Source organism: Lissotriton vulgaris, chromosome 1_1, assembly GCF_964263255.1.
Source record: "Lissotriton vulgaris chromosome 1_1, aLisVul1.2, whole genome shotgun sequence".
NCBI classification, from domain to species: domain Eukaryota; kingdom Metazoa; phylum Chordata; class Amphibia; order Caudata; family Salamandridae; genus Lissotriton; species Lissotriton vulgaris.
Genome location: NC_141685.1, coordinates 1,824,825,422 through 1,824,853,026, shown reverse-complemented (window position 1 = coordinate 1,824,853,026; position 27,605 = coordinate 1,824,825,422). Strand labels below are relative to the sequence as shown.

The following is a 27,605-nucleotide window of genomic DNA, read 5'->3' as shown; positions in this document are numbered from 1 at the left end:
ACTTCTCCTCGGGTACTTGCAACTGTCCAAAATTATGACCATTGTGTTCAGTGGACCTACAGGATGCCTATGTCCATGGACCCATTGCACAGCAACACAGACAACGCCTCTGCTTTATTGTGGGAACTTTACACTATCAATAAAGGAACCTGTATTTTGCTTCAACATGCCCCTGAATGCGTCATCAATATCCTGGCCATGTTCACTGCTTCTCCCTATCTGGCTCTGCCACAATCAGTCAGCAGTGTCAATGGAGTTGGTGGGGTTATACCTGGCCGTACCCTTCAAAACTGGTTGTGATCTGGTTTTCTTGGCGAGTGTGAGGATTGTGGTGTAATATATGGTATTGTTGTGAGACCATACCATGAAATACACACACATCTGTCTTGGGTCAAGTCAGGCTCATTTGTAAACTGAACCCTGGGTAACTGTGGCTTCAAGCAACACGTTTTAAACAAAGAAACTTGTGTAAAGCATCTAGAAGCACCAAACACTGAAATAAGCAAGAAAATTGGCCATCAATATATAAAAATAGATTCTATTTGTATGACTTTTTAAGACTCCAAGATGAGCAAAATTCACCAGAGGGTTCCAGAGATATAAGATTTTAAGTAAGACTTAGATCTCCGCTTTTTAGTCCAAAGCACAAACAGGCATTGGTAATTGTAATGTTTAGAAACTTTTTAAACAGTTCTTTGGCTACTCCGCTCCAAGTGGGATGACCAAACATGACTGGTAGAAGGTCAGGGGACAGCTAAGGGGTATTTAGACAGTTGCCTGATCGCCAAAGCAGTCTCAAGTCCAGTGGTCACTAGCAAATTGGCTGCAAGGATCCCTCCCACCCTGTGACGACTTATGCCTGTGTGTCATCTAGTTATCCAGGAGAGCACTATTCTGGCTTCTTTCAAGATGGTTGAACCCTTCTTTTGATGATAAGAGTTTGATAATCCGCTCATTAAATTCAACTTGGACATCAAGTCCTGTTTAGTGCCACTATTAAATTGATGCCTTGAAGTGGGCATTTTAATAATCCCATTCAGAAGTTAACTGGACTAAGAGGTCAGTCCGTAATTTTGTTAGCCAAGGTGGCTACTAACTTTTTCACAGTGAAAACGCCAATTTGGACGTTTTGCTATTAGGTCATTTAATCAAAGTATATGCGCTACTTAATAATATACAGCTCCCTGCCTTAGGACTCCATAGGTCTTCCTTAGGAAGACTTATTTTATTAAGGGAAGTGGGTGCCTTACATTGGTTTAAATGGCAAAGTCGAAGTAGCAGTTTTAAAGTTGCTCTTCCAGGCTGCAGTGGCTGGCTGGGAGTCATTGTGTACTTTGTCACACACAGGGTGGCACAATCTGTTCTGCGTCCCTGGGGGGAGGTGGTTGGGGGGCACTCTGACCTACATGCCCTCAGTACCGTTGGTACCTTATACTTGGGACTTAAAAGTAAGTCTGCTAATGCCAACTGGGGGTAGCCAATTCAGTATATATTTTGTAATGGGTTAGAACATTGCAACTGAGGTCAGGTCACTCTCGGAATCAAAAAAGCAGCAGCTAGTAGTCAAAATGGGGTCAAAGTGTGCGGGGGCTTGCAAAAAGCCTTTTCGCCAAACAGTCTACTTTTTTTTTTTTTTTTTTAGCCCTCAGTGGTTCCAATTATGGGGGAAATCAAGGAGCAGTTTCTTGATTTTCAATAAAAGTAATGTTCACAAAGTGTACTTACTATCATTGCTGGTCTAGCTCTTCACAAACATGATCACTTGCTTGTGCAGTAAAGGCTTTGCAAACATTAGGGCACCTGTCACCACTGTTACCTGTAAATGTTTCTGAATATTTTTGATGGATGCAGCTAAAATGTTGCCCACAGAGGACAACCCTCTTACCTGCTACCTTTTACTACTCTTGTTTCCAAGCTTTTCTGAACAGAATCAGTTTACCATTGCTACAATCCCAAGAAGGTGTACTTGGGCTTCTGCATGCTGACCAAGGCCCCAGTCGTGCACTGCTGGGAGATTTCAGGGCTCCTCTAGATGCTAATATTTGACCGATTCACTAGACACTGCATAGCAGTGGCTATCTGTCCAACTGCCTGACTTTTAAAAACAAGCCAGAGCTGTCCAGCAGCTCACTTGTCCTCTTTTGGATTGAGTGGGTCCAGCTAGTCAATGAATTCAGAGTATGGAGCTTGCTGGCTGCCCAGTACTGTCTGCAAAGGGTTAAGACTGAATGCCCTGCTAAAAACTCGGTTGAAGACCATGTGTGGAATACCCTAGTGTGAGAAACGAAGTGTCTGTTTCAGTACACCCTCCCCCCCACACACTTTTTGCCTGGTTTCTGGTGCAACAGAAACTGGAAGTGCACCGGGTCTCTGCCAACCAGGTCCCCTGTGCCAGAAGCTTTTCCCTTAAACCGTCCCATTTTCTTTCCCAATTGGCACGACTTCAGTACCCATGGTACCTAGGGAATTGGCACTGAAGGGGGACCCCCAGAGTAGCAGCACAAATTTTGCCACCCTAGTGTCCCTTCACCAAGGCCATGCACACTGCCATTGCAGACTGCGTGCAGACAAAACCGAAGGATCGACATGGCACACATCCCTGTCTGTCATGCCCACAGCCACTGCATCGGATATAGGTGAGACACCCCTCTAGCAGGTCTTCTAATCCTAAGGCAGGGTGCACTATATCTCCTGTGAGGACATATCTGCATGAGCAGATATGCTCCTGCAATATCCATGTCGTTTCTTGACAGGGAAACCAAAGAGTACATTGGCTGGACACTCATCATTCCGAGTTACCCAGCTCCATGATGGATTCACTCTATTATGGGATGTTTGGTACCACACATCTCATCCTAATAAACCTGCACTGATTCCAGTGTCAGATTTATTAATAATTGCACATAAAGGACCCCTGAGAGGGGTCCCCTAAACCTACCAACCCTTAGTGTGGTCACTGACTGGTCTAAGCCAGACAGAGTTCTGACCTCATGGGGTGGTTGCTAGCGTGCTTGGAGGCTGAGAACAAAGCCTGCCTTGGGGGTGTTCACACCCCCTGGTCAGGAAGAGCCATATGTGGCAGGGAAGTTTCATAGACCTTGATGCCTTTGAAACATAACCCTTAGCCTCGCCTGATCACCCCACCCCACAGCCTTGCCCTCTTGGCGAGAAGACAGGTGAGAAAACTAAGAATGAATAGAAGATGTGCCCCCCCACCACCAACTCCTCCTTTGAGGTGCTGGAGGTGAGGTGATGCCCAGTTTTCAGTACCCACCATCTTGTGGATGATGGGACTTCTCCAATCAGTTCTAGAGCTATGTCCCCCCCTCCCACAGCAGGTGGGCATAATAGATGGTGTAGACACCCTAGGTAAGGATACCTTTGGTCACTTGCTGTCACTCCCTTGTAAAAGCCACAATCTTTTTATTTAGGTGGCATCCCCAGACCTGAATGGCAGTATCCACGGACACAATAAGACTAACAAAAAACCACTTTTGGACTGAGAACTGCAGATCTCGTGGGTGACTGTGTGTAAACTCTCACCTGCACTACAGAACTCGAACAAATTGCCATCCTCCAGCTGGTCTCTTCACTGTGTGGCCTCCTCAAACCCCAGAGAGTCTTCAGCACTTCATAAATCGCCAGAGAAACTCCCTTGAGATAGAGATGCTATCTCCAAAACAGCAATGTCTGATCCAGCGTCTTCCAGTTCCCCAGCCCGACCGACATCTCTGAGTGCCAGCCGAAGGTAGACTTGCTCTGGAGGGTCAGCTCAGCCTCTGCACCAAGTCTTGAGACCCCTGGACCCACCAGAGCCGAAAAGCACTAATAACCATGGTACAAAACCGAGTCCAGGGGGATTCGAACTCTATTGTCAACCAGCACCTGACAAAGGACTACAGGACACTGGAGATCCAACTCAACAGTGGCCAAGCAGCTCCAGAATCATCGCTCCAAGGTGCCAGTCCCTAATGCGAGGTGCTTCTTTGCGCACCATTGGCCAGCTGCACTTCTTCACTGCACCGAACCCACCTGGCTGTGGCATCCTCAAACCAGCTGTGCTCCCATTACCCCAGGGCCCTTGCGACCTCTACTCTCCTTTGCGAACCCTCAGACTTGCCTGCAAGTCCCCCTTTGCTTTGCTTTTGCAAATTGCCCCTGGTCTTCATAGCGTGCCAGCTGCAAAGTCCCCTTTTTCCTTGCTCCCCGAGAAACCCAGAAAGCATCAGAGAACTTGGCTTTCACACTTTGGACGTTGGGCTGCTAACCTTCCGATTCTAAAAGTTGAACCACAACAGTAACTGCATTGCATTGAATTTCTAATTGCCTTTTTCCCTCCATAGGAAATGTATGGTTCATAATTGCGCACAACTGTGATTATTGCATTTACTGTGATTCTATTTGTATTGCGAAAAGTGTTTACCTTGTACCGGAAGATCTTGGCCTAAATATTTATATAAAAAGTACTATTTTTCTAATTTGGTCTCAACTTCATTGAGTGTGTGTATCGTTTATTACCTATGTGATTACAACAAATGCATAGCACTACCCTCTGATAAGCCTAATTGCTCTGCCACACTACCATAAAATAAATCTCCATATTATCTACTTTTGCCTCTGTAAACCAATATGGGTCTCCCTTACCTCACTACACAATGTAGACCCTTGTGGTGCACTATTTAGAGAGGTGGGTTTCCTACACTTAATCAGCCAAAGAGACCAAATATGTACTTTAGATCCTATCTCTGATCTTGTTGGGGCACAGAGCTATTTATTTATTTATTTATATCCTTCTATAGCGCCAGAATCGAGCCCGAAAGGGTTATCTCCGCGCTTTGACAACAGGTTACGAAGGTACTGTATAGGCAGCAATCCTAAAATTATTTCTCCATAAACAGATTCGTTTTTAGCATTTTTCTAAAAGTGAGGTGATTGGAGATCTGTCTTAGGCTAAGGGGGAGGTTGTTCCACAAGGCCGGCCCCACTGATGAAAGGGCTCGGACGCCTTGTCTGGCTTTTTTAATGAAAGGTGGTTTGAGCAGGAGTAGGTTACTTGACCTTAATTCTCGTTCTGGTTTGTATGGCTGGAGTAGTTTGGCTAGATATTTGGGGCCATTTCCAAATAGGCACTTATGTACAGTGCAGCAAATTTTGAATTTAACCCGTTGGCGTATTGGGAGCCAGTGAAGTTTTTTCAACAGGGGTCCAGAGGGTGTTCTGGGGGGGGCATTCAGAATCAATCTCGCCGCCGTGTTCTGGACCACCTGCAGGCGGTTGATGGCATCCTCATTGGCCTGTATCAAAAGCCCATTGCAATAGTCAAGGCAACTTATTACAAGGGCTTGAACCAGAGTCTTTCTGTAGGTGTCAGGTAGCAGGGGGAAGACTCGCCTAAGTAATCCAATGGTGTGAAAGCAAGCACCTGCAATTACATTTGCATGTTCTTTAAGATTTAAGTTTTGGTCAAGTTTCACACCCAGATTTTTGATGGTAGATTTAGGAGAGGGTACAGGTCCCAAATCTTGGGGCTACCAATCAGGGGACCAAAGCATGCTAGCTTTTCCGAAACACATTACTTCGGTCTTCCCGACATTGCACTGGAGGTAGTTAGCAGCCATCCAGTTGAAGATGGCCCTCATACCTTCCGCAAAGTTTTCCCTAACATTAGGGTCAGGGGCATGGAAAGGGTAGAGGAGTTGAGTGTCGTCGGCATACGACACTGGAGTGAATCCGTACTTCCTCACAATCTCAGCAAGGGGGGCCACATATACGTTGAATAGTGTGGGGCTTAGACATGAGCCCTGTGGCACCCCCTTAGTGAGCGCCCTAAAGATGGAATGGTAAGGGCCCAGGCTGACAGATTGTGAGCGGCCGGAGAGAAAACTCTCCAACCATGCAAGTGCCTGACCTCTGATGCCCACTCCTTGTAACCGGTTCAGCAAGATCTTATGAGAAACAGTATCGAAAGCTATACACAATGGTCTGAGGGGCCCACTGCACCACTAATATAGCTGTTTTTTGTATTACTACCAAACTAGAGGATAGGTGACTCATTTTCTTTGCTTACATTATGTCCCATTTGCTACACATCTGATGGTAGGTGAAGTAGAAACGGGCTGGGACTCCACCTGGCCCAGTAACTGAAAGGTCTTCAGGTTTGTGTATGGTTTGTTAAACATCTCTACTGAGTGGCAGAAGACTGAGAGCTGTTTTATCTGCTACGTGCAATTACTAAGTTGTGATTATAGATGTAGTTCATAAAAAATATAAATGTGAGCAAAAGGTAGATGCCCAGTTACACAGGTGGTATCTCTGCAGTAAGTTGAATACTACAGTGCTGGAAGACTGACCACTTCTAAAGATGCTGTTAAGTCAGTGGTTTATCGGAGTAGAAACAAATCATGGGTCCAGTTCAAAATCACACCGAGTATATTAGAGATACTTCCTGGAAAATGGTGGTGGCAGCAAGTAACCCAAGTGGCGCCATTTTGGGTGCAGCTAGGATGAAAAAACACCAGTTGTGCTTACACAGCTTCCAAGTTTCCCTGCTTCATGCGTGATGAGCTGCTCCAGTTCAGGTGTTTTTTGTGAGAACTGTAGTCCTAGTTGTATAGTGGATTCAACATGACTACAAGTCGTAGAGTGCAAGGAAAGAACGTGGATGGGCACCTAATCATGTATGGACCCGGGAAATGTGAGATGCAGCCAAATAAGACATTTTCAATCTGCTCCCATATGGGTCATGGACACAATTATGGCATGGGGTGTGGAGTTAAGACGGCAGCGCATCTGCCTGAAAAAAATTAGGGATATTCTAAGTGACAGAGTCTCATAACGAGATGATTAATGGGCCGGGGGTGGTACATGCAGCAATCTGCATATCTGTGACATGTGGAAGTTTGGAAACCTAAAGATACAGGCATTTTGGTATTAAGCGATCTTTGCTACAGTAAAGAGGCCATCCAATTAATGTCACAATAGTTCGGAAACCTCCTCAAACCTGCCGAGCTGAGTTCCAGATCTGGGATCACTTAAGTGTAAATCCCGACTGGATCAACCACAGCAGCTACGCCCTGACGGCTGACACCTACAACGCGGTACTCTTTGGGCTGGCCTCTGATGTCAACAGGGACTTCGGACGGAGATCCTACAATGAGGAAATCCCAGGCTGCAGGGTCGGGAGTGCTCTCTCTCTCGCTCTTTCTCTCTCTCTCTCTCTCTCTCTCGCTCTCTCTCTCTTTCTCTCTCTCTCTCTCTCTCTCTCTCTCTCTATATAGAGAGAGAGAGACCGACCATTTCCGGAGATCCTCAGAGCCACCGGCGAAATCGTTGAGGAAGATCTCTCCGGACGAGGGAAGCGCAACAAGAACCGGAGAGCAAGGACTCCAGAGGCAATGCTCCGCCCTGCTCGGCAACACCGTGTGACCGCTCAATGGTACAGCCCTCCTAGCGCCAGACAACGCACCCGGGTGTGACCAGTCGGAGATCCCCGTAACCCCTGGTGCAGGCTTGGAGACCGCAGTCTACGGAGGATGAAGATTCACGAGGAGATGCCCCGTTCCGCCCGGTGATACAGCTTTACATGCGGCCCGAAGGGAAACACAGAGAGACATTGCCTGACCTGGCAATGGCCGCCACATACGAAGCCCAGAACAGACTAAGCCAGGATTAAGATCACAGAAGGACCCGATCCAGCTGGTTCCTCCCCAATCTGGTTTGAAGCAAGTTAGTGGCGACCTGCGAAAGAGACCAGGACACTCTGTGACAACATCGGAGCCCTGTGACTCCATCGTGGCTGGATTCCTGAATGCCTGACCCTGCAATGGCCGCCAAACTCGCAATAAAAAGCGGTAGCAACATCGGAACAGGTCCACAATGCCCAGTCACAAGTTTCCCAATACTCCACTTCTGATTTACACCAACTAACAACTGAAAGTTATTAGCAGCAAGTATTATGCAAACAAACTGAGATGGTCTTCACGGCCAACAGATTGAGTCTACAGTCATTCATTAATAATTTGTGGAAAGACACTGAAGACCAATTGATCAATAACATTCAACAACTGAACCAGATTGATCCAAGGATACAATTTACCCATGTAGTACATGAGAATAAAATTAACTATCTGGATGTAAATATCCATAAAACTGGCGAGAACTTTGCAACTACTCTTTACACCAAGACGACTGATCGCAATAACCTGCTTGCCTACCAGAGTTTCCACCCTACCCCCCTCAAACAACACTTACCGTATTCTCAATTACTTCGAGTACAAAGAATTGTCTCAGACCCGGAGGAATCCAAGACACAAGCACAAATCATGATCAATAAATTCAAAAAAAGAGGATATCCCAATGAGGTGCTACAAGATGCCCACAAAAGAGCCACAGCCAAGAATAGGAAGACCCTACTTTCTTCAAAAAAAGATGAAAAGACTACTAAAATCACATGTGTGAGTAAATACTCCACTATCACCCCCCAATTTAAGAAAATCATCAAAAGACATTGGTGCATGCTCAAAACGGAACCTGATTTTAATGACATTTTTCAGGAGGAACCTGTGTTCGCATTTACCAGAGCCAAAAACTTAGGTGAAATCATCAAGAAACCAACTCTCATGAAACCTCAAATCACCTTCAAAGGTACTATCCCATGTAAAAACTGCAGTAATTGCAACAACATCATGGAGGGTAACACCATCACTCACCCCATGAGGGGTAAGAAAATCAAGTTACAAGTTAATGGTACGTGCGACACAAAAAACATCATATACATGTTAAAATGCCCATGTGGCAAAGCTTACGTTGGACAAACGGAACGTAAACTTAAAACAAGATTGACTGAACACAAAAGTAATATAAGAACCAAAGTGTCCAAATCAGTGGTTGCTACCCATTTCATTGAACATAATCATCAGATCAATCAAATAAGAGCATGCATATTGGAAATTGTGGAAAAGAATGAAGAAAGAGACAATAGAAAAACTTTGCTGAAACGTGAAAACCACTGGATATTCTATTTACAGACTCTGCGCCCTCAGGGGATAAATGAACGGACTGAATTTAGTTGTTATTTATAATTTATCATGAGCTAGTTCTTATTTTATATCATGCGACATATTTACCATGGTGCGAAACCGTTTAGCAGCCAACTATGGTTACACTTGACTGTTTGTCACTAAGCATGCCATTAAGCATAAAGTTACATACACATTTTTTCAACCAGACCCTGGCCCTTTAATTGAAATGCGCACGCCTTTAAAACATTAGAACACAGCCCACACGCGTCACACGCCAACTTGCATCGCGTCGAAAGCACTCCACTACCAGCGCGGATAGAACCTAATTTCCTGCAGTCCCGGTAAGAAAGAGCCGCGCTTACAGCCTCGTAGAGGCAACCCGAACACGCACAGTAGTACGTTAATGAGCATTTTAAAAGCGCGAATGAACTCCTGTTTGTTTACGCGCTATGTTAATCACCCCGATTGTGAGATGAACTGACAATGTTACAATGTTGCTCTTAGTACCGGATTACGCATGTGGGTAACTGAACATGAATCAGTCAGCAATTTTTAGCGCGTAAATTGAGAAGGTAGCCAGTAACTTTCAACTCGACATTGTATGCATTTTATGTAATGATGATAGATAACATGTGATAGAGATAACGTCATTATAATATGGTTTGTTTTGATTATAAATTTGATTATAAATTGAATTACCGTTAGTGACAGATACTACTCCTTGTTTCATAGATTTCCCAGATGAAGGCCAGTGGGCCGAAATGCATTGGAATACATGGATTGTTGTAAAAGAAATTGGATATGAAATATAATTATTGAATATCTTCATGAAAAGACCAATACAAGTATGAATAAAATACTTCAAAGAACAGTGAATTGAAGCTATAGAAAACTTTATTGTTCAAAATTTGCTGGTGAATCCAGCACATTAGAAATCAGTGCCCTTTGTGACACTAGCACCGTGTAGTGCTAGTGCATTCCTCAGATCTTTTTTATTAGGACTGACTGGGTCATCTGAGACCCGTGACACCACAAAGCTCTCGTTAGGCGGGAGTGATGCCCCGCCCACAACAAGCGAGTATCCCCTGTTGAGTGATTGAGGAAGCTGGTGACCTGAGACACTAGAAGGATACAGACCCTCTGTGACCTAAGAGGAACCCTAGAACTCAACAGGCCAGAAGCTGAAGAGGCTTGACCTAGGAAGGGCCAACTTGCCCAGATCCAGTATAGAAAACGACTACTGTCAAGCTCACAACAAGACCTTTGTCACCCTCGTCATCTGACATCCGCCTCCTGGCCGCAAGGTCAGCGTAGTCAGGAACAGTAGGCCTCAATCGGGCTACTTGGGTCCAACATAGGACCAGCAATTAGATATACTTGATTCAACGCCACTCCAAAGTAGCCACAGCGAACGCGCCCTCTCTATCCCCACCCAGAAACTAAATCTCTGACCCATCAGGACAACTTGACAGAATTATCCCTGTGTCCACGAACCTCTCTAGTGACCCAGGCCCCCCTTCCAGAAGATCAGGGCAGACTCTCAAACTGGGCCAACATACTCCCCTCAGCACGCCCCCTCCTCCCAAGAAACTAGCCCCTCCTCCCGAGTCTCCTAAACCCCCAATCCCACCTCCCGAGCGGACCATACCCTTCTCTCGACAAGACTTTCCATCCTATTATACATTGGAGAGATCCTGCCTCCCCAACACAGAAAAATGCCACCGGACACGCAATCTGCTTTTGCCCCGCAAACACTAAACTATCAGAGCCCCCATGGGCCGAATTCCTTCGCTATAACCTTTCCCCCCCCAAACTCTCTAGTAAAGCGAAGAAACTCTTCAAACATGGACTGCTCAAACACCCCGAGACACTATTTGTAGACACTTGCCATTGCTCCTCTAGAGGGCAGATACAAATGGACTTAATTTTCTAAACTGATAGACCAGACAGCTGGTTCTTCATTTTCAACACACACCTCACCAAAACCACCACTACAACCCACAGCCGTAAATTGATGACCTCCCTTTCGGATCACCAATCGTTAAGAGGCAATATCTCCTTAACAATCTTCGCCAACGGCACAGTCCTGATACAGGCTAGGAGCACTCTCCTTGAAGTCTTCGACTCCCTAATTTCTTCTTTAAAAGAGGCCTCTGGATTCACCTCACGGTCAAGACAGACCACACCTTTTCCCCAAGTGAGCCTTCCAAGACAAGGGAGCCATGGGACCCCTCTCTTCCACCTCGAGATCCCCCTCCCCACCATCTCGAGACTCCTACTGTAACGTACTCCCAAACAATGGTCCTTACCCCTTTGCCCCCCCCTCCCTTTCCGACTGCTAGGATCGAGAATAAACCTCTTTATCAACCCCTCCACAGCCCCTCCCTATCTTCTTATCTCATGAGAACCGACACTAGCCACTAGGCACCACTCCCTCTACCCTCGAGCCCTCCTATAATCATACAAGGATGCCCCTACCCCAACAACCTTCAAGATAGGGTCACACACACCTATGTTTTCAACCATCTCGACAGGGATCTGTCCCCCTACCCAGAGGGCAATACTACCACAGATACCCTCCCTCCCTCATTGGACATTCCCCCCCCCTCACCCAAGGGCACTGTTAATCCAGACACCCCACCACCCTCCCTGGAAATCATGACGCAACGCCTCACCTTCCTAGAAACTCAGCTTGAAATCCTGATCCGAGGACTGAGCGAAGCTCTTTCCAACCTGACCTTGCTCTGAAAGTACACACAGTTACCCATCGAGCTATCCAGTCTCACTCAACACAAACCAGACACGGTCCCACCCCTTAGCGAGCCTCTTAGTCCCCACAGTCCACGACTTTGGTGCAATAGAGAAGGGAATGGTAAGTGTTCCGAAAGGCCCAGAAGAGCTCCAGCCCCACTTTCCCCTCAGGAAGTGACTTAACTAGTCTCATCCTACATCCCCCGATGAAATCCTCCCCCAAATCCTCGATCCAAGTAATTATGGGATTTAGAGGTGAACACCCCCCTTTAAGAGTCCCTAGACCCCCAGCCCACCTAGCCTTCCTACCTAAATCGCAAGCCTATGACAACAGGAGCACAGAAAGCCCCCCTTCAACTGCATGCTCCTTAACTGCAGATCAGCCTCAAAACATGAAACTGAGCTAGCAGAAGCCATCCTATCCCATGATATAGACATAGCTTTCATAACGGAGACCTGGCGCAATAATCTCTCCTACCCCAGCATGGACATGCTGGTGCCTCCCGGATTCACAATGATTAACAAAGACAGGCAAGAAAAAAGGGATGGGGCATAGCAATCATCCACAAGAACAACATCTCCATCACAGAAACCCCCTCCTGCGTGTACAGCTCCTTTGAATGTCTGTCATCAAAACACTCGACACTAGGACTACTCTCTGCCACCTTCTATACCACCCCCCCAGGCAACTCCTCGGAATTCGGGGTTCACCTTGCCGACCTGATTGCCCACTGCGCACTCGGCAACTCCAACAATATACTTCTGGGCGATCTCAATCTAAGATGGAACGAAACGAAAAAACCTGCTCATCCAAACCTTAAACAACTTATTACTAGAAAACAATCTGACCCAACATTGCTCAGAAGAAACTCCTCATCGAGGAGCAATCCTAGATGCAATAATAGCCAAAAGCAATGCAATCTCCATCAACCACACCCTCCCCGTCGACTGGTCCGACCACCACATAGACCTTTTTCACATCGATCATGCAATCTTGCCCAATCCAATCCCCAAACTAGACCCACCCAAATGGGTCAGGAACACAGCCCAGATCCCGCGAGCAAACCTAGAAGAAATTAGCTTGCTCCTAACCAACACCACTGACCACCTCTCAACTACCGAACTCACCTCTCTTAACAACTCTAATTTGGCATGCACCTTGCCCCCATGAAACTAAGAAAATCCAGGAACATTCCCTCCAGATCATGGTTCTCCTCTGACATCAATGAAGAAAGAAGACTACTAAGAGCCACAGAAAGAATCTGATGTCTTGATATGCTTTTTGTACATCCTCCAAAGACCGCTTTCTTCTGCTCTTCACTAGAGACTGCAAAAAACCGACCCAAAGAGCTTTTCAAAATAATCAGGAAGCAAACCTCTAAACCTATATCCTCCTCAACGAAGGCATCCAAAGAACGCTGCAACAACTTTCCCACCCTTTTCAATGACAAAATCGCCAAGATCCGTCTCTCACTTGGCTCCAATCCCCTCCCCTCCACCATAATCAAATCGACTAAAGCTCTTGTCAGCACCGCCCTGAACCCCCCCAAAGCATTGGTCTGCCTTCAGTCCCTTCCAGGAAGCAGAGATAGTCAAACTAATCTCAGACGCCAAACCATCATCACTCACCCTGGATCAGCTTCCCCCGCACCTGACCAAAGACCTGAAGCATGTCCTAGCCCTGCTTTGGTGCAGGTTCATTAACAGTTCACTGAGCTCTGGAACCATTCCTGAATGCCTCAAAGTAGTCCAACTCATGCCACTGCTGAAAAAAAACAGGGCTGAAAATTGAGGATCTGAATAACTTCAGACCTTTATAGAACCTACCTCTTTTTTTATAAGATCCTAGAAAGATGTGCACTCCCTCAGTTAACTCAGCACCTGGATAAATCTCCTAGACCCCCATCAATCGGGCTTCAGAAAAGGCTGCAGTACCGAATCCGCAATCCTCAATGTCATTGACGATCTACTCAAGTCACTTGATTAGGATCCATGCTGCCTTCTCATACTCCTAGATATGTCGTCCGCATTTGATACAGTAGACCACAAATTGCTAATCAAGGTTTTACAAGAAAGGGCCGGTCTTCATGAGATGGTCCTCCACTGGTTCTCTTCCTTTCTCCACAACCGTTCCCAAAGAATAAAATTTTAATAACTTCGAGTCTGACCTTCACCCTGTCACTAGGGGTGTTCCACAAGGATCAATGCTCTCCCCTCAGCTTTTCAACATCTACATCGAACCCCTCACCTCTCTACTCAGGAAATCCAACATCCCTTTTCACTTACATGCTGACGACACACAGCTCTATTTAGAAACCACTTCAATCGACGACATCCAGAAACCTAGTAACACGCTTAAGGAGGTTCAATACTGGCTCGCAAGTAACCACCTGAAACTTAACCAAGAGAAAACGGAAATACTCCTTATCTCCAACAAGGAGGAAAAACCCCAAATGAAGAATGGCTCAAAGCCATTGACACCCTCAATGGCAACCTCACCTTAGCGGATTCGGTAAAATCTCTAGTGATCACCCTTGACCCGAAACTGGACATGAAGAAACACATTACAAGATCTGCCAAAAACGCCTTTTTCAATCTGAAACTTTTATACAAAATAAAACCCTTCCTCCCACCCAAGGACCTTCAACAAGCCACCCAAGCACTGGTACTCTCCAGAATAGACTATGGGATTGCTGCCCTGACAGGGACAGCAAAATCCCACCTCGCCCCTCTGAAGACCACCTTCAATGCAGCTGCCAAAATGGTTACCGGAACTAAGAAATTCGACCACATCTCTCCCGTGCTTAGAGAACTTAAATGGCTCCCAATCAAGCTACGAGCCAGCTTTAGAACAGCCTGCCTCACACACAAAGCCCTGCACACAGGCAAACCGGAATACCTGGCTGCCAAACTCAAAAGGGCCGGCCAGTTCAGAAACCTCAGGAGCTCCAATTCTCTTTTACTCATCCTGCTAAAAACTTGTAAACAGAAAACCGCAACCAAATCATTTGCTGGAAACGCATCAAAAATCTGGAACTCCATCCCCCCACACATCAGAACAACCCCCTTGTTTCCTAAATTCAAGGCATTACTCAAAGCCATCTTCCTTGACCGCTCCCGAACGAACCTGTAAGAGCCATGGAAGTTCCTAGCCAACGTCCCTCCTGACCTTTATCTGGGACCAACTACACTGACTCCAACTAAGAAAACGTAATGCGTACTAACTAACCGAACAATGACTAAGCTCAAATGATAGCCAGTCTATCCTGCTCCCTACTTCCCTCTGCCCCTTTGCGCAGGTATTTGTTACCTTCCAGACGTTATCCCTCTTGTTCTCCCAATTTCCTGTACCGTATATTTGCACGTAACTGTATATGCTGTAAAGCGCTCTGATACCCCTGGGTCCAGCCAGCGCTATATAAAACTCCTTAAAAAAATAAAGAGAATTGTTGTTTTGGGCGGCCCCTTTAAAGTTGCTATACTGGGAAATGGATTTGTAACCTGTGAGAAACTGGGTTGTTAGTTGAGGGGGTGAAACCCTGCCCAATAAACAGCCACAATCCAGGTCAGGGTTACCCACATAAAGTCACTACATTAACCTGTGCTTAACCCCCTGGTAGCTTGGTGCAAAAGCAGGTAGGCTTAACTTGGAGACTGTGTGAAGTATTTAAACGACATCAAAGTCAGAACTCAAGAAAAATCCCACACAAATCTAGAAAAATAGATTAAGATTTAATAAATTATTAGTCACTAAAATGAGATATATCTATCAGGCTGAGCTATGTAATTTAAAATGTTTTAGGTCAAAATAGTGATTAGAAGCACAAAGTGTCAACTGAATGTGTCGGACTGGGACAAAATTACAGGTTCAGGCTGACTGCAATGGGCCAGATACAAGGACCAGATTAGGCCTGCTAATAATTGATGGGTCCAGTGTGCTGCGCTGCTGTGGTTCTTAGGAGCAATGCTGGGTGCTGTGTCGAGATTTGCTGCACAGCATCAGCTATGATGAGGACCTGTGAGGGTTGCGATGCTAGGTCCACGTCAAGCTGTTTCTGTTCCAACGGGGGGTTGCGTTGTGGTGTGTTGGTTCTGACGGACCACAGCTGGGCTGGCAGATCACCTTTAGGCCCACTTCCAATGGTCTTGGACTGGGGAGGCAGCACTTATGGCGTTAGGACTTATAGCAGCCCGGGTTCAAGGGTGTTGGAACTTGTGTCCCCGTAACTCTGAACTGGAGGCCAGCCAACTAGTCCTAGGAGTCACTCTGGTGGACCTGGGCTCATGGTGCAGGGCCAGTCCTGCTTCCTCCGGTAACGAGACAGGAGAGCAGTCTCTCTTGCAGGCAGGGAAGCAGAGCAGCTGGACTCTCCTTACAGCAGGTCAGTCCATCTTTTGAGTCTTTCACAGGTCCAGAAGTTCTCTTTAGACAGGGGCCTGAGGGTCCAATTTGTATACTTGGTGCCCAGTTCGAAGTGGCAGAAGCTTCTAAAGTGCTCCCCCCTAAGGAGGTGTCTGGAATAGCCTTCCTCTCTGCTCTGTTCCCAGCTTGTCTTGGGACACAAGGATAGTGTGAAAACCTTTGTGAGGGTGTGGAGGCAGTCTATGTGATGTACAAGTGTAGTCTGTGACAGCTCCTTCCATACACAGACCGAGATGGTCCATCCTAACAACACCCAGTCCCCCTTTGCCTCAGTGTCTGGGAGGAATACAAAAAAACAAACTGCCAGCTATACCAAGTAATGTGTCCCAGGATACAGGCTCCAAATTGTTGGGACAAGAAAATACCAACTTTCTAAAAGTGGCATTTTCAAAAATGTTTCTTAAAATCTGACTTTTCCATTAGAGGTTTTTACACTAAACGTGGCTTTCCTACCTGCTCCCAGATTAAAAGGTATCACGTATTAAATGTAATAAGGTAACCCAGTGTTGTTTTATGGGGGACGTAGGCCTTGCAGTAGTGAAAAGAAAGGTTGAGTTTTTCACTACCAGGGCAGGTAAAACTTAAAAGAACATGTCCAATTTCTTTAACTACATACACCCTGCCCTATGGGTTGTTTAGGTCCTACTCTGGGGTGACTTATGTATATTAAAAGAGAAGATTCAGGCCTGGTAAGAAGTTTGTTTTGCCAGGTCAAACTGGCAGTTTAAAACTGCGCACACATGCCACAACTGCAATCCATGCTGCAGGCCCACTAGTGGCGTTTAATTTACAAGATCTGAGTGCATGTAGTACCACTCTACTAAGGACTTACAAGTAAATTCGATATGCCAAGTGGGTGGCAGCCCATTTTACCATGTTTAAATGAGGGAGAACCAGCATGTTGTCACTAATTAGCAGCGGTAAAGGGCAAAGAGTCCTAAAAGCCAACAAAAACGGGTTCAGAAAACGAGAATGAAAGCAAAACGTTTGTGGGTTACCATGCAGAGGGGTCCAAGTCCAGCACAACTGAAATCCAATAAATATGGTTGTATGTTATCAGGAAGACACGCTATTTGCGGAGGAACAATATTTGGACTGGTTTGTCTAAGTTTTATATAGCCATAAATCCGCCCCTGCTTCGGCCATGATGCTTCCCTTGGCTTGTCAGCCAAATGGGGAGGACATTTTGAAAGCCTCAATAGTCCACTGTGTAACACCCAGGAAGAAATCATGGTGCATTTTAATTATTGTGCCCCTTGTTATGTAGAAATTACATCTTCTCCTCCACCCCATTGCTCGGCTTTGCTATGAGGGACATTCGACGTGCGTTAGCACTAATCTACTGTGCGTGGCAGTGCACTGACCATGCACGATGGAAGAGTAGAAACAATACGAGGACGTAGATGCATCTGACTTGACGATGCTGACGTGTGGTCAACACAACTTAGAATTTAATACAACGCATCAATTACTTGAAATTAACTAGCTTTTGTCTAACTTTGCTTTGTTAGGTAACGTGTTTACATTTTTTGTTTTTCATTGATAGTTGCGCATTAGACTACTTTGGAGCAAAAAGGTAAAAAAAACTATATGGGATGAAACCGATGTAAGTGTCGTGGTGAGGAGGATATGGGAAGTGGGGTATATGGGCGGGAAGCGAGGATGCAAGAACTAGAAATGGGCATGCGACCGATATGTATATATTTTCAAGATATGGTACTGTCCATAAGATGGCACTGTTCCCACACTATGCAGAGAGCTGACGAATGGAGCAAAGAAGTTACTACATGCAAGTCACCTGACCTTCTCCCGTCACAATGTCCGTACTAAATATTCCTCCATGGTGAAACTGTATCCTAACACCTTGTTTCCTCTTTCACTGTTGATTGGTTTACAATTCTAGTACGCCTGAACTAACCTTGTTCCTCTCCAAACTTCCTGCTTTTTACTCTTCTGTGCATTGAGATGGTCATAATTACTGGACTAATGTTGTGCCACCTACAAAGTGACTTATCCCTAGGTGCTTTATTACGCCAGCCATGGGGTTTCTGTAGGTTAGGAGGGCTGTGTAATTTTAAAATGCCAGAGCCACTTTTGACAATGAAGAGGTTTGGTGATAGCTAAAGTACTTGTAGAACGAAACATAGAGAGAGCATGTTAGGTTGGACAAATTGGAATTTATAAATTGCACCGGAGCGTAGCTGCTTGGCCTGGATTGGCCGTGTGTGTTTGCTGTCGGAGAACTGCAGTGAGCACGTGCAACCCAAATGAGATGTAGCGCGAGTCCGCCACAGAGAGCTGCGTGAGAACCCGTTTAAGACGAGAAGCTCCCACGGTGAGCCCAGCCTGCCTCCAGAGCAGGTTAAAGCAGCCAGCTCTTTGGGGGTGCCTACCAACACTAACAGTTTTAAATTAGATTGAAGTCTGCCATTGAGAGTAGCTCCTCTGCTGTGACTACTGTATTAGCCCAAGATATGGGGTTTTTTTGAGCAGCCATTTTCTGCAGTTTTAAAAGCTGTGACTCAGGCAGCTACAAGCCATGGGCTAGCAGTAACTGGGAGCCTTTGGTGTCAACCACCATGTACCAGGTGAAGAGTCCAAACTGGTAGAAACACTTGCCCTATGGGGTTGACTCGCAGGCCTAGGCACCTGAGCTGAAAAACAATTTTTAATGCATTAGATGTTTTAGCATGAATAGTGCCTAATTTAATTGCTATTTCTAACCACCTAGTGGAAACTTACACTTTTTTTCTATTCTTTTGCGCCTTTGTCGACTACCTCATAAAAATTTGTACAAAACATTCGTGTCAGCTAATTTTAATTAAACAGTTTAACATAACCAACTAGAATTCTCGCCACGGTTACCCAGGAGTATTGGTGGTTTCGTGCCTATGATGATCACATGTGAAGGTGCAGCAGTTTGCATTCACCAATGCTACGTTGAAACACACTCTAATGCTTACAGTACAGGCAGGCGATGCCCTGCAGGCTGTGCTCGGATCTAACGTCTTCTTTTCTGTTTGAGGGCAGTTTTTTTTTAACTAACTCTGAGTCTTTCCCCTCAGGTTCTGTGCAGGTAGAGTGGGGCCTTCTTGGGCTGCATGTCTGCAGAGGGAGGACGGTGGCTCAATGCTTCCTTTTCCGGATTTATTATTATTGGGAACGAATCCCCCAGCACTGCACTGATCATAGCTTTAGGACGGCTGTACCCAGCGCTCCGTGAAACCCTGCAGTCCTGTTCCTTACGCCACCGAAGGAAAGTTTACCTGTGACTCCTGTTCAGGAGGTTGCACATGGCGGTCTTAGTCTGCCTCGACCATGTTATTTGCTGGAAAGCGGATGATTGACTTGTTAGTTATCCTCAAAAATACATAAATTAAATACGGCAACACTCTTCCAAGCAACCTCGGCATACACGATGTAAAGATAACTGTAGACCTACGGTTTCATTTAATCGAGGCTTGCGAAGGTGGGCCAGCTAGTGCACAGAGAAAGCACTGGGGTCAACGAAGGAGCCAGGGAAATAAAACCTCTCACACTTTAAGACATGGGACACTAAATAACCGACACGTAAGTGATTCCGACTCTTCCTATGAACGCTAGTGATAATTCTGTCCTCGAGAAAAACTTGCAAACAATAGTGCATAGTGTTGCATTTTAAAGCATGATTTTACATGAATTTGGTCAAAAACTGCATTTACTTATTTCTTTCATTCTTTCCTTCCTACATCTTTCTTGCCTTTTATTATTTCATTCATTCATTTCTACAATTCTTTGTTATTCAGACTTCTTTCATTCCATTTTATGATTTTTTTCTCTTCCTTGTTCGTGATTTTCATCCTTTTTATGTACCTTTTCCGATTTTGCTTCTGTCTTTCCATACTTCCATTCTACTCTCCTCCCTTTGCACTCTCTCCCTTTTTTCTTTACTACCATTGTAATAAGTGTCTCTTCTGCTTTGACAACGTTTTTGGCTTCTTTCTCACCATTTGTCCCCCACCACACAGCAGTGTCCTGTCAATACTTTTTTCTCTATTTATTAGTTTCTGTTTCCACGATCAGTTAGGAATGGCCATGAAACAGTGCAAACTACTCCGTTGTCCGCCCCCCCCCCCCTTAGTGGATATGCAGGATGCTTTACAGTCTCCCTGCCCCCCCCCCGATTAATAATAAGGTGCGACCCCCTGAGGTGAGGACGTCAGACCGCCACGTCAGCTTGTTAGCGAAAATTACCAGACACAAATAAGCGACCATTAAGCAACGGCCGCGGTCGCAGAGAAAGTCTTAAATCCAAGATGACGCCCGGCAGTGCCGAAGGCCCAAGTGGGCCACAATGGAAGGCCAGAGAGCGAGGGTTTCGAGGTAGCACATTGCGGACCGGTACCCAGCCTACAATGAATGCAATGCACAATTTGTCTAAAAAAAAAAACCTTAACATATTCAGGTGATGCGCGACCCAGACTTTTAGTGAGAGTGTATTTGCCTTCCGGAAGAGATAGTCTCTTGGAGAGGGAGGACAGCATAGTGTTTCGGAGTTGCGCCTGAGTTAAGCCCGTCTGCGCCCGTACGCGGCCGGCCGGGGCTAGGGGCACGGGACGCTGTTGGTTATACCACCTACACTCCGTCCCAGTTATGCCTCCTGTGGTCCCCCGGCTGTATTAATTCCGCTACCACCACTGGCCTACAACTCCTCGGTCTATATAGTCCTCCCCCATCCCACCCCCCCAGATTAGTATCATCTTGTGTTTCATCCGCACCCACATCCTTCCCTTCCCCCCTCTCGTCCCCAGCCCCTTCCGCCCAATTGTTTTCTACCTCAGCTACCCTTCTAAACACTAGGTCCGCCGTAAACCACCAATACGAGCTATTCGACTACCTTGACACCAACGAACCAGATCTCCTGTTCTTAACTGAGACCTGGTTCAAGACCGACTCACTCCCCAATGTGCTTGCCGCCCTACCACCTACTTATTCCGCCATTCGTGCGGATCGCCCTGACGGCAAGCGGGGAGGTGGAGTGGCTTTAATAGCTCGTACTGATGTCAACTTTCAAATCCTCCCTTCCCCACTCATCACCGATGTTGACCTCCTTGTAGCCCGCTCCACTTCCCATCAAGCCCCCCTTACTTTTGTTCTTATCTATCGTCCTCCCCAGTCCACCCCCCTATTCCTCCCTGAGATTCAGACCCTTTTGGCCACTTTGGCAGTTAATCACTCCTCTGTACTAGTACTAGGGGACCTTAATTTCTGGCCCAATGACCCGGCTGAAAGCCCCCAATCCAAGGAATTCACCAGCCTCATGAAAAATTTGAACTTTGTACCGCTCATTCACAGTCCAACCCACCTACATGGCCACACGTTGGATCAAATTTGGACACTAAATGTTTCATGCACTCCTCCCATTATCTCCCCCTGCCCATGGTCAGATCATTCCACCATTTCGTTTTCCCTCGCCCTAGCCTCCCCGGTTAAACCCCCCCTTCCCAAAAACACCTGGGTTCGGAAATGGGGTAAGGTAAACATGCCCTCCTTTTGCTCGGCCCTGGCCACGACCTGCCCGGACCTTACTGGTCTGACAGCTGCCCCCCAATTGGCCGCAATTAACAACTGGCTCACGAAGGCAGGCGATGAATTTGCCCCCCTCAGGCGCCTCTCAGTAAAACAGGCTCATGCAGCCAACCGTTGGTTTACCTCTGACCTTAAAGAGAAAAAACTCGCTGCAAGAAGGGCTGAACGAGTTTGGCGAAGAACCTACGACCCTGCCTCAAAAACAGCTTACCTGGCCACTCTGCATACCTATAAAAAGAGCATCCTGGAAGCTAAGGCGGAATATTATACCCACAGGATACTGGTTGCAGAGTCACAATCTAAAGAAATCTTCTCCACCGTTCATGAACTTGCCTCATCCACTAGAGCCACATCAACCATCCCCCCGTCCCAATCCCTCCGTGACTCGCTTAACGAGTTCTTTATAGATAAAGTGGTAAAAATTAAACATAACATTCCCCAACCTTCCCCTTCCTTTGTGGACCTTTCCCCCCCCTTCCACTGTTAAACTGACCAACTTCCCACTCCTCACCACTGATACCCTTCGCCTTTTGCTCCAACGGGTCAAATCAGGCTCACCCCAGGATTTTGCCCCTGCCAGCATACTTAGGGAAATCTACTTAGCCTGCCCCACCCCTCCTTTGACCCTCCTCAACGATTCACTCATTCATGGCCATGTCCCCACTTCACATAAATCGGCAACTGTCATCCCAATCTTAAAAAAATTGGACGCCGATCCCTCCTCTGCTTCTAGTTACCGCCCCATTTCACTCCTCCCCTACCTTGCAAAGGTTCTCGAAACTCATATCACTTCCACACTGAGCACTCACATCGAGGCAAATCGTTGCCTCTCCCCCTGCCAAGCTGGTTTTCGTCCCCTGCATTCTACCGAAAAAGTGGTTATTTCAGTCATGGACAAATTGCGTGAAGGAATCGACATCAACCTTCCGCAAGCCCTGGTTCTCCTCGACTTATCCGCCGCTTTTGACACGGTGGACCATACCATCCTCCTTAACCGTGTCAGGGCGGCGGGTGTAGAGGGCCTAGCCTTCTGCTGGCTAAAGTCCTTTCTCGCGGGGAGAACACAGGGAGTCCATTTGGCTGGTTTTTCGGCGGCCTCTCGCAAAGTAGAATGCGGGGTTCCCCAGGGTTCATCACTTTCCCCTCTTTTGTTCAACCTCTACATCTTCCCCCTCATTTTTATGTTACAGCAACTGGAGGTCACCGTGTTTAACTACGCGGATGATCTCCAGTTAATTTTCAACCTGTCCCACTCACCTTCATCCGCTCAGAACGTTCAATCCATTATGACCCTCATCCAAGACTGGATGAACTGCAGCCACCTCAAACTCAACCCGGACAAGACCGAACTGGTCCTGACCGGAGGTGGCTGCAGTCCCTGGTCTTCCTCCTTCTGGCCCCCTTCCCTTGGTGTCCCCCCCACTCCCGGTTCCCAAAGTGAAACCCCTGGGCATCTTTCTTAATCCCCAGCTTACTGTTCTCCCACAAGTCAATTCTGTGGTTTCTTCATCTTTTTTTTCTCTCAGAGTGATTCGGAAAGTTTCCCGCTTCTTTTCCCCCCCAGCTCTAAAAATTATCATATTGGCCATGGTACTGTCCCGTATAGACTATGGCAACATAGTCTATAACGGAGCACCTGCATACATGATCCATCGTCTGCAACTGGTGCAGAATCAGGCGGCCTGATCCATGGCCTTCCCAGATACCATCGGGTCACTCCCTTACTCAAATCTCTGCATTGGCTCCCCATAAGAGAGCGTGCCCTGTTTAAACTCGGCTGTCTTACCTACCAGGCCAGAGTGGGCACGGCTCCCGAGTTCATCTGTTCCCTCATCAAACCTTACTGCCCAGGCAGAGAACTCCGCTCGGCCCATTTGGCCCTTCTTACCATCCCTCGCTTCAAAAAGCAGAGAGCGGGCGGAGCGAGATTCGCTGTCCTGGCTCCAACGTTTTGGAACTCTCTCCCGATTGCTCTTCGCACCTCACTCTCCTACCCCTTGTTCTGGAAAAACCTTAAAACTTTTTTGTTTACCCAAGCTTACCCTTAAATCTACCCTCTGCTGCCGTCCACTGATCACCACTAGCGCCATGAAACCGCTGGGTATGCGAGCGCTGTACAAATGTTTTTTAAATTAAATTAAATAAAATTCTGTACCCGAGGCACATAAGGCATACCTTTAACCTCCCCACACCGAGGCACAGATGGGGCTTTTTTGAGCCATACATAGTACCCACCCGCTCTTTGCGTTTCGCTTGGAGTAGCACTGTGCTATACAAATATCTATGAAATACAACGATACAAATCAATAAATGTATTTAAAACTGTTGGGTGCGTTTTGATATCTGGGTAGGGTGCGCCAGTAGAGCAAAATAGCTCAATCACAGTTTCCAGCTAAAATGTATGTATTGCAAATTTGCTTATTTATTAAATGTATGTATATTTACAGTTAATATTATAAGAATATACGTATGAATCCATCATAAAGCACCTTAAGTTTGACACGATGACCTTGGGACTCCGGGTCCATGAGCGAGCAATAACGTGTGTGACATATTGTGAAAAAAGGTATGGGGGAAATCTTCAGCAAGCTGTGTCGTATGTCTATAGGCTGGAATGCAAAACAACTTCTATTCAGACTTACTGTCAAAATCTCGCCTGCCGATTGGAAGTTTAGCTGAATTATCCTCATCGCCAGCATCTCGCCTTTCCTGCTCTGTTTCCATGTTCTGGCCTTCAGAGTCAGATGGAAAAACCACTGGTCCTGTAAGAGCCAGGTAAGGCAAGTGCTTCTTAGCCAAGTCCAAAGGTAGGCCGCTATGGCTGATGAAGGTATGTTTCTGGCCCAAGTTCTGTTCAGAAAGAAAACATGGTTGCCACATGAAATTTAAAGATGCACAGTGGTCTAGTTTAGTTAAAGAACTCACAATAAAAGAGCATGTTGCATTTATTACAGTTATTATGGTTGAGCACATCTATATTGCTAGGGTGGATGTGTCATTTTATACAGCTGTAAACAATGAATTTACTATTTTCTAAACGATTGCCACGTAGTTTAGCGTACTTTGAAGGATGAAAGGCCGAGTCAGCCCTTCTGGGATTAGGCATTGTGATCTGCAAGTTTCTCAAAGATCTCTACAACGCGCGCTACACAAAAGAGAGTATTTTATTAGCTATTTTTAAGTAACGTGTGTTATTATTATATAACTGGGTGTCAGTCTATCCTAACCACAGACTTAAAAATGTAATAAAAGCAGAGACTGACCTACCAGCTCGGAACTAAATGAACCATTCTTACGACATGTGCAAGAACACAATTCCGCCATTCACAGTGAAGACAGATAATGGTTGAAATGGGCTGACCCATTGCCAAAATCATTCTGTGGTGGGTGGATCTAAATGTAAATATGCAGACCAATGGCTTAAATGAGCTGACTATATGTCTCTGTGTACAACCATTTATGTATTTTTTTTTAGGATTTAAAAAAAAAAAGAGTTAAACTGTCCGCTGGACAGAACTAGCATGTATCTTTCTTTGGAAATAAAAGATGAAGTGAAGCAAGCTCTTGAGGGTGCATTTGTTTTGAGTTGGAAGGAAGGAGAGGCAAGAAACAGGAGGGTCTAGACTGGAAATGTAGAGGAAATGGAATGGAGGGTAAAGGGGAAATCTGAAAGGGCTGGCTATGGGAGTGCGCTTTCTGAGTGATCTACCTAATTATGAACTCTCCGTCGTAAATTACATTCTTTTAAAATTGCAATTAAATTCCATGGAATGTTTTGAGTTCTTTTTATTAAGGAACCAAATGTTCGACCTATTGATTTTTTTTCATGGGGCGCAAGCAAGGAAATACTTAATCCAGGGCATTAAGCATTTTGTACTTTTCTACTTTTAGAACACCACTTTGTTGCATGCTGCATGCCAACTGGCATTTACTGTTTGTTGCAAAAAACGCATCGATGTAGCTGGTGATGGCCCAGTAAATGTTGCTAGACGCGTTTTGCAGCACTGTGGCTATACCTTTTTTAAATGTCATTGGCAAAATTCTGAGGATTGAAGGACGATTTTGAACACCCTACCTTGGCAAGTCTCTCTTCATCTTCGTCCAGAAAGCTGCTGTCCTCGTTCTTAAAATGTTCTAGAGGGGAAGCCATGGACTTCTCGGCTGTGTCTCCACTGCGGAAGGCTTTTCCAAGGCTAAAGGTGTCCAGGAGCATCTCATCGCCTTCAGCTTTCCTTATGGACTTGGAGAACGAAAGCAGGAAGCCTTGAGAAAACAAAGAGAGCGCCATTACTAAACAAGACAAGAAGCGCATCCTTACCATCCTCGACCACTTTGCATAGAGCAGTGTAGCAAGCCCGTCTCTTGCCCAGAGCTATGACCCCCACTCATTGGTGACGGCCATTATATAGCAGCAGAGAGACTGGAAACCATTGGAGGGAGGGCGGCCCCATTGCTGGTCAATGACTCATGTAATGAAGAGGGCCACTTCGTCTTTTTGACGTCTATCACTATGAAAAGTTAGGTTTTGCAATAACTCAATTATTCCTCACTTTTCGATTAAATGACAAATACGCTCATAAGAGAGGCTCAAGACTTGCGGATTAAGATTGCATCTGAATAGAGGGGATTTTACCTGAGCGAGCAGGGGGTCATGAAAAACCCTAGTCTTTCTTCTGTGCGGATTATGTTTTGGTTTGAGAGGTCTGAAAGCGCCACTTAGTTTTCAACGGGAAGAAGGTACTTCTGGACAACCGACTGAGTCAGGCAGATAAACAAGGAGCCTTGGGGCTGAAACATCTTTATCTGTTGACTGAGTTTGTGGAATTAATGTAATCCCAGCGGGGGGGATTTGCATCAGGAAAGAAGAACTGCAGAGTGCCTTTTGTGCCTCAGCCTCTTCCAGCATTCTTTTTGTAATGCAGTTCATTACCCAGAGGGCTGCTCGGCTCCTGGAGAACGTCTTGCTGAGACTGTAAGAAGCAAGAACCCACGCAGGTGTTTTTCAAGTGGGAATGAACGCGGAAGGTGTTTTTTTAATGAAGGTGTGTTTGGAAGGTCATTCTTGGTCCTCATGGCCTGCATTTGGGCTGACACAGGCCTCCACTTGTGTAGGTCCCATTTGGTCAAGGTAGCCATAAGCACAGCTGCAAAGACAAGCGGCGACAGGTTAATAATGTGTACTTTGAGCAGTGAGGCCCTAAAGAATTTCATGAAACTGTTACTGATTGAAACTTTAAACGGAGCAGGCAGCCATTGTTCCAGGCAGCTGAACGCAGGCTACAGGAAACTACCTCTGAATACAGTACAGTCGTTTTCAGTGACTAGATCTTGTGCATTGGACCTACAAATACAATTTATTTATATATTTATAGTTTTAAATGTGTTTATTGGTATGAAAATCAACTATGCAGCATCAGCAAAAGAACACCAAAGAATTACAGCATTCCAAACTTTATCTGTGTCGAACCCACAGGAGTAAACTGCCATGCAGAGTGAAAACAACCTCAAGTTTGATTTCTGAATAAGCTGTTCCCCAGGAGATTAATAGCGGAGAAAACAATGCGCTTCAAAGAGTCAGGGAGAAGAACAATATAATATTAGGGAAAGGAGAAAGTGCAACATATATCTACATTCTGTTAATTAACCAGCATACCCCCAATATCAAACCTAGAAAAAGAATCCTCTAGGGCCCCACTGGCCCAGTAACCAACTCATTCTGTCCCTTTCTCCCATATGCCAATAGGGAGGCCCAAACCCATTGCTCCATATTAACTAGTTCCAGAGTCTGAGGTGTCTAGCAAGACATTCAGTGAGTCAACGTGCTGAAAAAGGAACGTGGTCGC

General features: G+C 46.0%; 1 protein-coding gene across 3 annotated transcripts in view; it reads right to left on the bottom strand.

Annotated features, from left to right (window-relative positions):
- The window catches only part of PMCH (pro-melanin concentrating hormone), a 105,107-nt gene that overhangs the window by 2,385 nt on the left and 75,117 nt on the right, over nt 1-27,605 (bottom strand). The window contains exons 2-4 of one of the 3 annotated variants that reach the window (XM_086919219.1): nt 26,693-26,906; nt 25,838-26,025; nt 24,405-24,612 (exon numbers count right to left, since the gene is read on the bottom strand). In XM_086919219.1, coding sequence (XP_086775345.1) covers nt 24,405-24,612; nt 25,838-25,975 — 346 coding nt within the window. In that variant the 5' untranslated portion in view covers nt 25,976-26,025; nt 26,693-26,906. Of the gene's footprint in view, nt 1-24,404; nt 24,613-25,837; nt 26,119-26,692; nt 26,907-27,605 lie in introns of those variants that run through there. The other 2 variants (XM_086919227.1, XM_086919211.1) reach the window with 2 other exon arrangements.